Consider the following 14,158-nt stretch of genomic DNA (forward strand, 5'->3'; position numbering starts at 1 on the left):
ATGTAGAGGCTACATATACTAAATAATAGCACACTTACAATAAAAATTATGTGGCGAAAAGATAATAGGTGCGGGTAGCATACGTGGAGATTTTCAAGGAGAGGGCATTAATTAATAACGTGTTAGCAATCCCATAAAAGCAGGAAAAGCCATTCTGAATATGATTCATAGTCAATATTGTATCCAGGGGGGAAAAATTTCATTATCAATGTGACGCATTAAAATACCTCTCAGTGTCTAAGATAATTGTAAACCGTCGAGGCACCCCAAACAATCGCTCCACGTTCAAATATCTAGAAACTAAAGGCCGTTTTACACGGGGCACGTACTTGCACAATCTGACGTGTGTGCGAAGGCGCAGTCAAAATTGCGTCGTGTAAAGCGATGAATTGCTAGAACACATGCGAGAATGGATGGGCGTGGGATGGAAAAATAGCCCCTGTTCTAATTTCGTTCATGCATTCGCGCAATTCCACGCCATTTTAGAAAGTCATGCAGTGCTAACCTGCGCAATTCCGTGCCCCGTGTAAAACGGCCTTAATGCCACAATGTAAAATTGCTAATAATTCATTTTACGCAACTGAGGAGCCCAGGCTACTCATTTTTTGGTGGGAACTATTACCACAGCACCCCCATGGGCCATCACTGCGTAGCCAACGACCATCAAATCTGGCAATAAAAAAACAATGTATCATAGACGGAAGAAATGCTTAAATGAAGGCATGAGGACCTCAAAAATGCCTTTTCATCGTCAGCATCACGAGTGACAATCGTAAAATGGAAAGGTCGAGGATTATGCAGATCATATGCATTCATAAATTATGGTGCCTATTTACGCATGGCCTGGCTAAAACTCATTCATAAATATTTCACTATTGGCTATTGGCTGACCCACATCATTGGGTGAGAAAGATCAAAGCCGTCGAAGCAACCCAAACAATAGCTTCAGATACAGCTACCCAGATCCTAACACCACAAAGTATCCTCGCTAATAATTCATTTTATGCAACTGAAGCGCACAGTCTACTCATGTCGGTACGAAATATTACCACAGAATCCCCATGGACCATCACTGTGTACTCGACGATCGTCAAATCCGACAGTAAAAAGAAAACAATTTATCATAATGGGAAGAGAAACTTAAATGAAAGCATGAGGACCTCACGAACAGCGACAGATCCAGAGAGGGGCTACCTAGATATCCAATTTAGAGTAGATAAAATGGTAATTTTGTTCAGTTGTAGAATATATAGAGGAGAGCCCCCTATCTCCTCCCTTGTCCCTACCCTGGATCCGCAGCAGCTCACGAAGGTCTTTTCATCGTCGGCATCACGAGCGACAATCGTTAAAATGGAAAGTTCGAGGGTTATGCAGATGCCGGCGGAATTAACCCACCTCGCCATGCCGCCCGCCCATCCGAAGGGTGAAGAAAGAACGCGGAGGCTGCGTCGGGCGAAGCGGAGGTGATCGGTGGGAGGAGTGATGAAGTCCCAATGTGACGTCACCGCCGTGTGTCTTCTCCCCCCCCCGCCCACGCCGTTTGTCTTCCCGCCGAGGTGCAAAACGCTTGGCCCGAGAACAGTCTCCTCCAGACGCGCGACCGGGAGACATCAACGGGGGAATAAGCAAGGCTCGTGAAGACATCAATACACACACGCATCATTACACGGATCTCCGCTCGCAGCCAGTATCTTAAGAGTCATCCAACACCCCAGCGGAAGATATAGAGAGGAATACAACCCGGAAATTAATGTAGTGCATCGCGGGAGCACCAATCCGCGACTAATATTAGTCATTACCAGTCCCGGAACAGCAAAATGAGGATGACCTCTAGTGCGGCGTCGAGGTGGAAGTTCGCCGCAGTGCTCCTGTGTTCGATCCTGTGTCACGTCGCCGCGCAGCAGGACAATTCTTTTCTTGGGGAGGTAGGTCACATATGTATATATCAAATGTTCAGGCCTCACTTGGTTGAACCACATATTTAGAGTACTAAATAATCACTAAGAAATGTTGCACAAAACTTTTATTGTTCCGACCCTGGGTTTCAACTAATACTATATATAATCATTATCAAAGGATAATTTATTATAACCTTGATAACGACTATACAGAGTATTAGTTGAAATTCAGGGTCGGAACAATAAAAGTTTTTGTGAAACATTACTAAGTGATTCATTTTGCACTACAGGTAGGTCACAGTTTGCGATCATTTTGGCATTACGTTACTAACACATTTTGAATACAGACCGGGGAATCGAGTTTGAACCGGAACTACGATTTTAAAAATCCGCCTAAGACGAGCGCTTACGGAGTAATTATGTGAACAGCTTCGCGCTCGAGCACTGGTAATGTCCTTTCATTGCGCAAGGTCGCCGGGATACATAACGAGTCATAACTGTCCATCAAAGATAACATCTTCTATAGTAATCAATGTTCTATATTTTCAATCACGCTCATTTGCCGTAAGCTATAAAATGCAATTAATGGGTGCGAGAAAAAATAAGTAATCGGATTGTATTCCACTAGAGCCACTAAAATAATACCTATGAAATAATAACATTTGTCAGAGTATTAATTCAAAATCTAAAGTCAAATGTGTTAAAGAAAAAAGTGTAAACTGTCTCTGCAAATTAAAAAACATATGCCTAAAAATAAATTTATCCAAAAGGAACTCTTACTAACCGCAGCATTTAGGATGGCTACATTAATAATTAAAGATAAATCAACATCTATTTGATTAAAAAAAAACTCAAAAATTCAAAGTAGGGAATAACATTATTTTTATCTAGGAATGTAGGAAACCGTGTATAACCACTCCTCTCACCATACACATAAAAAACCATAGTTATCCAATTCCAAATGTCCCCCCTTTGAGTATCCAATTTACACTATATAGAATCGTAATTATTTCCGACCCCACAACTGCTGGAATTGTAACCCCCCTCCCCGTCGCTATCCTGGATCCACCACTGGACCCAACCCGAGTGAAAAATTTTGTCTTCGATAAGGAAACAAATATCAAAATTCAAAACCAATCTTATCGATTTACCCGTCATTAATATATGATAAATGGTAGGGAATCTTTGTTCTTTGGGTCTTTGGTTCTTTGAATTTGTTAGAGTAATACATGAATGAATCAATTCCTCTCCAGCGCTTCAGGTCTTTTCACTGTCTGTGACTTCACGGATAGTGATGATCGACATAACTGAACGTAGGAGAAAAAATCCTACTACCCGGATGATGATACGTGTTTATACAGCTAATTGTTTGGGATAAAACTTAATACATCATTACACAACAATTAATTCCAAAATGAGTACAGGTGTTGGGCTTGGATTATATTAGAGTTAGCTTTAAGTGCATTCCGACTGGCTTGTATCCTGTTCCCCGCATGGATCACCTTACAAAAGGAGTCTTTTCAGACACCGCCAGGCATGAAATAGTACCCGAGAAAACTAGTGTATCAGAAATAAGAAAATAGTATTTCAGGTAGAATGAATCCATTCACCAAGCCCAATTCCTATTTTCTTAAATAAAAAATTATTTTGGCAAGGTAACTTTTATCAACAATAATTTTTTCTAATAAATGGGTCATTTACTTAGACTTGAGCTCGCAATTCGTTAGAAGAATTCGGTGGGTTGATGGGATAGATGAGTTAGGACGAAATAAATCTTCCTCTTTTAGGCATTTTCCCGTATATTTAAAAAATGAAAAAACGAGACATATCCGGTTCATTTATTCGTTCGGTGAGAAGTTTTTATCGAGAGATGTAATCGATCACAAGAGTGTGAACAACAACGAACCACGCGAGGTCCAAGTACAAGGCCGAGGAGTAGCGGTGAACCGCTCGGCAAGATACGTCATCAACTTATCCGCGAAAGGGTTAATGCCTTCGATTTTTCACCGCGAACTACTAGGAAAATAGGTGAAGGATCGAAAAACCGGAACAATAAAGGTCTCTTCGTTTTGCAATCTCAATAGTATTTGACAGTTAAAATCATTGGTGTACGAGACCATTGAATAAACTTTGGTATATTAATGAAGTGATATACTAGACTTAATCATGCGATAGTAATAAACATCTTGGAAAGCGAAACAGATCGACCAAGCCAAGAAAAAAAAACAATGCATACTACAAATAAAACCAGTGCAAATTCAGGTATGAGGCGAATCTTTGACAGATAAAAAACGTAAATACTTGGAAAAAAAACACAGATTATTCTCACTGCATCACGGGACGAATATCACAGTCATCTTCATTCACACACGTCGTCGAAAAATTTCCCGCTATGATGACTCTAGATTTTCGCGATGTACACTTCGGAAAGCTAAGCGCTAATGACTCCTCTATAATAGGGTAGTTTCCTTCATCAAAGAAAACGAAAGGCATTGATTTCGATTCGTTACCCACCATTAGTGTATTCATAATATACAAATTATTTGGTTTTATAATTTCCAGTTTAGACGAATGGCAATGGTCAATTTTAACTGCATTTGAAAAAGCCCAGATTGGCGTCCATGATATGCCACCACGTGACGTCACAGGGACCTAGTTTCTATACGAGTAGATAGGAGTTTTACATAGTCTGGGATTACCAATGCATGCATGAGGCACAGAGCTCAGGAAGACGTCTCTTAATAATCACCTATTAAAACTGCCTATGGTCGGAAAGTTTCCTTCGTTTGATAAGGTATTAATGATCCCCATTTAAGCCAAACACTACCTGCTAGCAGCCAGCATCGCAGCGGCGCACAATATTCTCGCCCCAAGGTCACCTCACGCGGAGGAAGCGGGAACCAGAATGACGCCACACGGGGTTTTCCCAGCATCCATACTTAGCCGTCGCGTTTTCGCGCGCTTGAAAATTTTCACTTTTAATTTAATCGCGAAAAATAGATATCGTCATTTAAAAATCTATAAGCGTGAAATGCGTACTCCAGCAGTAATAATCTTTCGATTTAAGCAATAAAAAAATAATAGGAAACCACCCTATTCATAGAGCATAGCTCACGAGTGTTTCACTGTTAGTTAAGGCTTTTTTCGGCATCTCTAGGATACATTTTCGACAACTAAAAAACAGAATTCGTTCTAGAATACTGAATGTATTTGCGCATGTTTATATATTCCATATGACTACACCCTACCATTATCAGCATGTGAGGCTCTTGATGAAAAACTACGCTAAATTATGTTTTCAAATTGCTATAAACGTGCTCCTAAATGTTTTTTGGCCTAATCTAAATTTTTAAGTCCGGTTAAACGACACATTGACCAATGACATAATCTGTTGTCTCGAGCGTGGCTTCACAGAATCGACTTAACATTTTTAAATGTAAAAACAAGCTATAATTCCACATATATTTAATACTGTGCGACCTAGGTTTCGATGTGGCACGTCAGCATCTAGTGCATTTGCATCCAAGGCCGAGAATAAAGAGACATACAAATTCATTTTTTTATTCCAATAAAAAAACACCAACCGTCTCAGGTGTGCGTAATGGGGATTGGGGAGGGGAATTCCCAGGGGCGACGCATCCCACCTCCTTGGCCAAACCTCACCCCTCGGAATTCCCCTCTTCCACTCCTTATCCCACACCTCAAACCGTTGGAGTTTTTTTTTTTGGAATTTTCAAAATTTAGTGTGTGACTATTTATTCTCGGTCTTCGATGCAAATGCACCAGATAATGACGTTCCACGTCGAAACCTAGGTCACACAGTATTACATTTACGTGGAATTAAAAAGTATTTCGCATTTCACGATGCATTTACCCGTTCAAGAACGTGACTGAGCATATACTAGGATGAATGCATGGAATTAAAAACGGGCTAATTCATGGAATTGCATTTGTGTTTTTTGCAATTTGCTATTTCAGGTGTTTATTCAGTGAAATGTTAATGGTGAATGTGTTTATGGATCAACCCACGCGGATAAATGTACCGTGTAAACACGCCTTAAAAGCAGGACTTCTTCCCTTAAGATATCATCGTTTCAGAACCAATGCATGCTAACGGAACCATTTTCAAAAAGCAAAATTAAATTGAAATTTGCTCAAGAGCACCTGATACGATCTTAATAATGAAAAACAGAAAATAATACTCAAATACGTCATACCTCTTCGGAATTTTATTTCCGTTTTCCTCTTCAATGAACCAACGTCCTTGCTCACCACTCTTTCCTCGCAGTCAGTTCGTTCGATGAATCCAAGGAGGGGGTTGAATTACGCTTTCACCATGAATCCAAAATATTTACCGCCCAAAATTCTGAAAGGAAACCCTTTGTTAGCAAATCGAGTAACATGAGGTCAACTGCGGTATAAGGTACTAGTTATAAGCCTACGAAGTATCCATCTACTTTTCCGTAATGATCTTGTAAATCAACGTTCGATGGAACGTGGACAACGCAGAACAGTCCCTAAGAATGAAATATAAGCGATAAAAGATTATACAAAGCACTCATAAATTTTGCAGATGGAGCTACGATATGGTAGCGTGAAGCAAGAGGTGGTCGGAATATTTGCATTATCTAGAAATAGGAATAGTGCTTGCGGTGACGGACTTATTATTAGGAAATGTAAACTATTGCCTATGTGCTCACGGTGGCCAGCATCAACGTAAGGGTACGGTATAGAATTAGGGTGCTGACAGAGAAAAGATGAATAAATGGGGGTAAAATTTGCGATAAACATGCGTGATAAAAATGGATAACTAAGAATAATTTAAATTTAGCGATGTTAATGCCATGAGGTATCTATGTATTTGTATATTTCCCCGTTACGGCTACGAGGGTTCATCGCCCACTCCGTGGATTCCACAGTTCAGTTTTAGAATGAAAAAAACTGAGCTAAAGTAATGCGATATGACCGTCAACAAATTATTTCTATTTACAACTGAGAACTAATATAATCCCTGACAATGAATAAAAATTAATTATTTGCGAACACGCCCTTTTAGCTTGGATGAGGAATGTGATTCGTAGCAGTGAACTCCGGCGATCCGTAGTTTAAAAAGGGAACTAGCTTAAAAATTCCATTTATACAACCTCTGAAGAATAGTGTGATGACGTTTTTTGGCATTTAGTTTGCTCAGATGAACTGACACGAGAATAATTAACATTAGCCAGGAATCTAATTGCAGGCTAGGATTTCTTGGGCCAATAATCAGATCACAACGTTACCAAACATACTAAACTCTAAAGATAATTTTTGATGCTAGATGTCGTGCCGTTGCGGTGAACTGTTGCAACCTACTGCTCGCGAGCCGCATGCGGCTCTTTCGATGTCAAATTGCGGCCTTCAAATTCCATACGCATAAAAATACTAATTATATTATTTTCCTTTTAAAACTCAAAAAAAATATTGCAAGCATGATAAAAATAGCATGAATGTAGGAAGGAGAGAGAGGATAAAGCGTCCTTAAAATAAATACACTGCCGGTTGTGTTAGCAAGCACTATCGAAATGTAGCTGCGCGGCTCTTCTGTCTCAACAGGCTGCCGACCTCTGCGTTCGGGTGATCGAAAAAGAATGAAAGTGCTCAAATTTTGCATTCCGCCCCCTAATTAGATGACAAGTAGCCATGAAACTATTTCCGCGAAGTTTTAGATCAATCGGTTGCTAACAGCCATGCCATACGTTGTTTTATTTTTTTGGCGTAACGCCCTTGAATCCTGTAGACAACACGGATGGGAATTTTTTTCCTTTCCGGGAATACCCAATATGTGATCTGGGACTTGGTGCCATGCCTATCCGATTAAATTTAAAGGGCGTTATGCCGAATCATAAAACTCCGTGGGGCACGACTTCTAGTGCTTCATCAAACTGAAACTTGGCAAAAATAGTTTTCTATATAGCTATTTGCCTTCGAATTAGCGGGCGGGAAAAAACGAAGCTCTATGGGAGTTTAATAAGCGAAAGGTAGCAATTAACCCTATCGTTCTCGAAAAGGAAAGCAAAAGCTACGCCGCTTTTGATAGCATTTGCGCAAAATATCTATCTCAAATATACATCGATACAAGATCTTAAGAGGGGGGGGAGGAAAAAGGATGGGTGACCCTGTATCCGCTCCAGCACAGCGGTTCGCCTCTCAGTGGCCGCGAGTTTTAATTCCTCAATTACTATAAAATTAATTTTTCTGGTACAAATCTCACCTGCGTAGGCTTTTCACCGCATAGGGCATAGCTGTATATTTTTCTCAAGCGTTAACTGGAAGATACCCAACAGGTAAATATGCTCACTGAAATCAAGACGCACATATGAACACTTGTTTTACCAACCAACGAGCTTAGATAGCCTCAGCAGTCTATCCATTCATTCCCCAAAAACATAACCATCAAACCAAAACGACGTACATTGGGCTGAAATCGAAAAACTCTGGCCAAAACTAAAAATGATTTTTTTTTACTTTTAATTCGGGACAAAACGAAAATATTTTCTAGTAATAGAATAATCATCAAACGCATTACTGAAAGAATTTATTTCTTAGTAATAATTTCTTTAACGTGGTAAACTTCGTTTAAATTTATATCAAATTTTTAACTCTTTTTAGAAGAAAAAAGGGAAATGAAATTTATGATCTAAAAAATCCGACCCAACCCCATTTCACATTGACGGAACTGGTCGCCGCCATCTCCCAATATTCAAAAGGTTGGCTAATTAACACCACTCTTAATTATCCCGGCCGGCAAACAAATTGACACCGATACCTAATCCCATCCATTCACGTTTAGCCCACCGTGAAATAACCTTGGTGTGAGTTCCGGATCCATGACTGAAAATAACTTGGAAAAACCACTCTCACGTATCCACGCACGGTGACTTCATTCACGTTTCCATGGATATCTGACCCAGCCATATTCAGCTGAGAAGGCCGCGAGCCTACTTCGCATAACTTCAGGTGAATGCAAGGGACTATATCGAGGAGGCCCCAGGCCGTTCCGTAGGCGCTTGATTTAGGTTATCACTTCAAGCGCATTTCAATCGATTATCAAAAATATCCACTGCGTTCCTCGATACTTTATTTCACTTTATCTACATCTACGAGGAACCGTGCAAGTCACCACCAGGGTGTGTGGCACGGGGTGATTCCACACCAGGCATACACAACTCATTCTAGTCATAATCAGAAACGCGCTCGCTCGCCGCATACAGGCCAAACACGCAGGTCAACGACAGAAGCTAGCAGAGTGCTAGGGATACGAACATGCTACAATGCAAATAAAACTACTAGTTCGTAAAAGAAAACGGCAAGGTAGTGTAGTAACGTTTTTTATTCCGTTTGGACATTTTACTAATATTAAATTTCATAATCACGAAGGAGCTATAGCGTAACTATGGGGGGAATGAGGGGATAGATCCCCCCCCCCCCCAAAGCCTCAGAGAAATAAAAATATATTTAAAAATACTGTCTAGTTTTGACATATAGTAACTACACCTGCTTAAAGTTCAATTTTTAGTGCCAAAATGATGTAAAATGTACTTCCAGACATGCTATTTTTATATTTTTACCAGATTTGATCTGGGGGAGGGGTCGCCACCCCAGGCCATCCCACCCCTCTCTCCCCGCCCCCTCCCCCACCCCCCAAGACATATTCCTACCTACACCACTGCGAAGGAGTATAAGTAACATGATTATATATCGATGTTTAGAATATGATATTTTTAATCGCGAGGAATAGTAATGAATATGAATGTCGGTTAACAGCCCTATTAGAGTAAATATAGAATATTTCTCCGAGACATTCGGATCACTTTTTCCGCCAGCGACGCGACTGGCGACTTTGGTAAACCCATTTAAATACGCGGTATGTGACAACACGAAGAGGCCGACAGGAGAATCATGTAATGTAACATTTGCGGGCGAATGTTTTGACAAAAAATCAGAGTAAACGTATACAATAGCGATTTTCGGCTTCTCTGCATATGACCACGATTGAAATGGCTAGTTCAGAAATCAAAAGAGAAACCTGTGAGTAGGTAGATATGAATTGAAATGAGAAAACATTTCTCTGGACCGGGAATGGAACCACGGACCTTTGGCTTTCCGGGCCTCTCCGCAGACCACTACGCTATCCAGGTTCCTCAATTCGCATGGCAATTGTCGTGATTCAGAAATCTGGAGAGGGTAGCGGCCTGGCGAGTATAAGGTCTGGGGTTCGGTTCTCCACACAAGGAAATTTTTCTCATGGCAATTCATGTATATTTCACCGCCATTCCCGTGGCAGGCTTCCAATTACTACGAATCTATTGGGTCTTATTAGCTGACTAAGACGATAGAATCTGTTTTCGCGATTTTTTATTCCGTTTGGACATTTTACTGACATTTAATTTAATAATCATAAAGGAGAAGTTTCCGGATTTTAAGAAAATCTTTTCATACGTACTATTTCGTTGGCTAACTTTCTTTCATTCCCCATCATGATAGGTATTGAAGTAAAGGTTCAAATATTGGCGCGGGTGCCGGTTACTACGAAGCCACCTCGAGCGCCCTTGAATACATTTATCTGAGCGCGATCGTGAAGCGTAAACATGGGGTTCCCACCACCCGGGCCGAATATACTATCAATTAACGGTGTGTCATTCACCGCGAAAGGTTGGTAGCCATCCATAGGGAAGAGTTCCGATGCGGGAAGTAGGATTCGCAACCCGCGGAGTACGGTGGAATTCCCCGCGAATATAACTACATGCCGCGAAGGATGGAAACATGGGCTAGATTACCCTTTTTAAAAATAACAATAGTTATGGAAAAGTCGGGGGTTAGAGGACCGAATCCTCCCCACCTACCCTCCCTCCAACACGCTATAGAGGGCAAAACATGAAACTCTTCGATCTTCACGATGGAAATGCAGTAAAAATATATCTATTTTACCTATACCCTGGATATAAGAGTATGTCTGTTTGTCTGTCCGCTACGCACTACTATACGGCAGCATGGATTACACCCAAAATTAGTGCGTAGGTGCATCTCATGCTCCCGAAGTCTTTAGTGCTACTTCTGGTTGTGTCCGACGCGTTCTTTGTTTCGTTGTCTCGTTACCATTTTTTACGTCACATCATACAATCTGCGATTGGATATCCTCCTGGGTAGACACACCTCTTGACACAATGAAAGGGAAAACATAACTCAAAGGATACTAAACTCTCCCATTAATCTTCTCAGAGCAAATCTTTTCGCTGGGGTTTGCGCTCATACGACGTTTTTGGTCTAAGAACGTACGGACACACAAAATAACGATCAATGTTGTGGAGCGGGGTATAGCCAGATACCGTGCGCGGCATACGGAAATACAGGGTAGGGTAGTTTCCTTCATCAAAGAAAACGAAAGGCATCGATTGCGAATCCTTACCCACCATTAGTGTATTCACAATGTACAAATTATTTGGTTTTAGAAATACTGATTTAGACGAATGGGAATGGTCAATTTTATCCTCATTTGAAAAAGGCCATTTGGCGCCCATGCGATGCCACTCCACGTGACGTCATAGGGACCTAGTTTCTATACGAGTAGATAGGAGTTTTACATCGTCTGAGATTACCAATGCAAGCATGAGGCACAGAGCTCAGAGAAACATTTCTTAATAAAGACCCATTACAACTGCCTAAGGTAGGAAAGTTTCCTTCGTTTGATAAGGTATTAATAATACCTTATCAAACGCTACCAGCTAGCAGGGTACTCTACTACCTGCTGGCATCCTGTGTCGTATCAGCGCTCAAAGCCTCGCCCCAAGGTCACCTCACTTGCGGCAGCGGGAACTATAACGACGTCACACGGAGTTTTCCCATCATTCCTACTTAGCCGTCGCGTTTTCGCGCGCTTGAAAATTTTCACTTATCATTTAATCGCGAAAAATAGATATCGTCATTTAAGAATCTAAAAGCGTGAAATACGTACTCCAGGAGTAATAATCTTTCGATTTAGGCAATAAAAAAATAATAGAAACCATCCTATTGTTCTATCCATTGTTTACTGTTCACCGTCTTACTTGAATTTTGAGACAACCGTGGGATACATTGGTGGGGTTCCAAGTTCCCCACTCCTTTGGGTACTATCCATCCCGAGCAACGCCGGGTGGCCTGCTAGAACATCTACATATATCAAAGAGGATTTGTCTGCATGCGTTTGTCTGTCCGCCATGAGTTTCCATACGGCTGCACGGATTGCGACCCAAATTAGTACAAAGGGGCATCTCATGCTCCAAAAGCCCATAGAGCTACTTCTGGTTCACGCCCCTTTCTCATTAGTTTCTTACAACATGGCATACAACTTCTGTTGTTGTACATCCTGAAGGGTAGGCACGCCTCTTGACGAGCTCAAAGGGAAACATAACTCAAAGGATTCTACAGTTAACATTCTTTTATGTAATGCTCTTGGCAAAAACCTTTCTGCTGGTATTGCTATGCGGTAGTATGCTAGACATGCTAGTTCTGGGTGAACCCTACAAAGGATATAACACACCGGGGCCGGGAACCAAGCCCATGGCTTATACGTCCGACCACCCAGGGAGGGGCTGGAGAGGAAGGAAAAAGGAAAAGAGGCACCGCCGCGATAGGAGCCCATCGACACCTCTGGGAAGGGAAAGGGACAGGACAAGGGAAAGACACCTCAACGCTATAGAAGCGAAGAGGGCCCTACTATTAGCGAAACCAAGCATACGCAATTAATGTGCCAGCGATTTTAGTGGGTTTTCCTATGAGGAAGAAAAGTCCATCGATCAAATCGCTAGATAGTATGCTAGACAGTGGTATGTGTTCATAAGACGTTTCTGGTCTCCTCATGCACGGACTACTGACACAAAATAATCAACGTTGAGGAGTGGGGTAAGAGCTGATCCCATGTGCAGCATATGGAAATCGTTTTTTCCATTATTTGCTGTTAGATATGTATAACATCACAAGTCTAGTCCAGGGGGGAATACTCAAAGGGGTATTTTGGGCCTGCCCCGAAATTCTTAGGAAAGTTTCAAACAAATCTATCTTTTTATTCCCTTGAGTAGGCACAGTTGCCAGAAAATATATCTATCTATTTGCACTAAGTGGTACCCTCCAAAATTTCTATTTCAGCTAGTGCAAGATTCAACGCAAATGGTGAGGAACCCAACTGAGGCTTTGGTAGCCTTCCTCCCCCTCTTCCATGCATTCACCAGAATTCTCAACAACTTATTATTTTATGAAATCAATTTCACTTCCTGATCTAAATTCTTCATTATCCTTTCCATTAATTAGCTAAATTCTGCAACCTTCATTTTACTCACCAAATTATATACCGTTCAGATCTCTACCATTTAAACAGAAAGGTATGCCATGCTTTCTTTTCAAACCACATTTTACATTATCAGTTCACAAGAATGTACGTATATCCCAATTTATTATATTTATCATATATTAATGGCAACATATTCACAGTTCATACAAGATAACTTGGACGATGCACAGTAATTCATTGCACAGGCAAGCATGATGCAACTCTGATGATAGGGGAGGCAGCACATGCCATAATTAATGCCAAGTGAGAGCAGCTTTCTCTTGACAGATTTAATATTTGACAACCAAACCAAATACACAAATTTAGCACAAATGGCAAGGCAATCCGACACACCTAAAATGTTGTCCCTATTCTTTTATTTTTTATCACCATAGGTCACGTTAATGCAAATGAGCTATAAAATTATGGAATTTAGATTCCAATGAGGTTAACCACTTACATACAATGATTTTGATCATTTACAGAAATAATCACATATCATTATTAACAACTCTACCACTAATGTAGATATAAAATAATGACAATAAATTCCTGAGGATAGCCTAGCTTGTAAATAGATACTATTCAACTAACCTGAAGCATCATTGAGTGCCAGTTGTATGCTCTTGGTCTACATCTCCATTCACACACTGCTGCTCTAATGTTTCCTTTAAGAAGCAGTACAGATCTTACTTCCTGATTTCTTTTTCAAAATCATGCAACACAAGCTACAAACATTCCGAGAAAATTTTTGATAAATACTTGACCTCACTGATGAAAAAATCTCATATCTCCAATAAATAATAACATTTGAAAAAGCAAATCCATGGAAAAAAGGCCACATGACAAATCTCATTTTGAGAACATAATTAAAGAAGTAAAGTTATTGCTTTGTTTTGGTAATGGACTTGACATTCTG

General features: G+C 40.6%; 1 protein-coding gene across 2 annotated transcripts in view; it reads left to right on the forward strand.

Moving 5' to 3' along the window:
• The first annotated feature begins 1,583 nt into the window (after positions 1-1,583).
• Positions 1,584-14,158, forward strand: part of LOC124163386 (peroxidase-like) — a 33,509-nt gene continuing 20,934 nt past the window's right edge. For both annotated transcript variants that reach the window (XM_046540265.1, XM_046540266.1), the window contains exon 1: positions 1,584-1,925. In XM_046540265.1, the coding sequence (XP_046396221.1) occupies positions 1,818-1,925 (108 nt within the window). In that variant the 5' untranslated portion in view covers positions 1,584-1,817. The remainder of the gene's footprint in view (positions 1,926-14,158) is intronic.

The sequence above is a fragment of the Ischnura elegans genome, chromosome 8 (genome assembly GCF_921293095.1).
Source record: "Ischnura elegans chromosome 8, ioIscEleg1.1, whole genome shotgun sequence".
NCBI classification, from domain to species: Eukaryota; Metazoa; Arthropoda; class Insecta; order Odonata; family Coenagrionidae; genus Ischnura; species Ischnura elegans.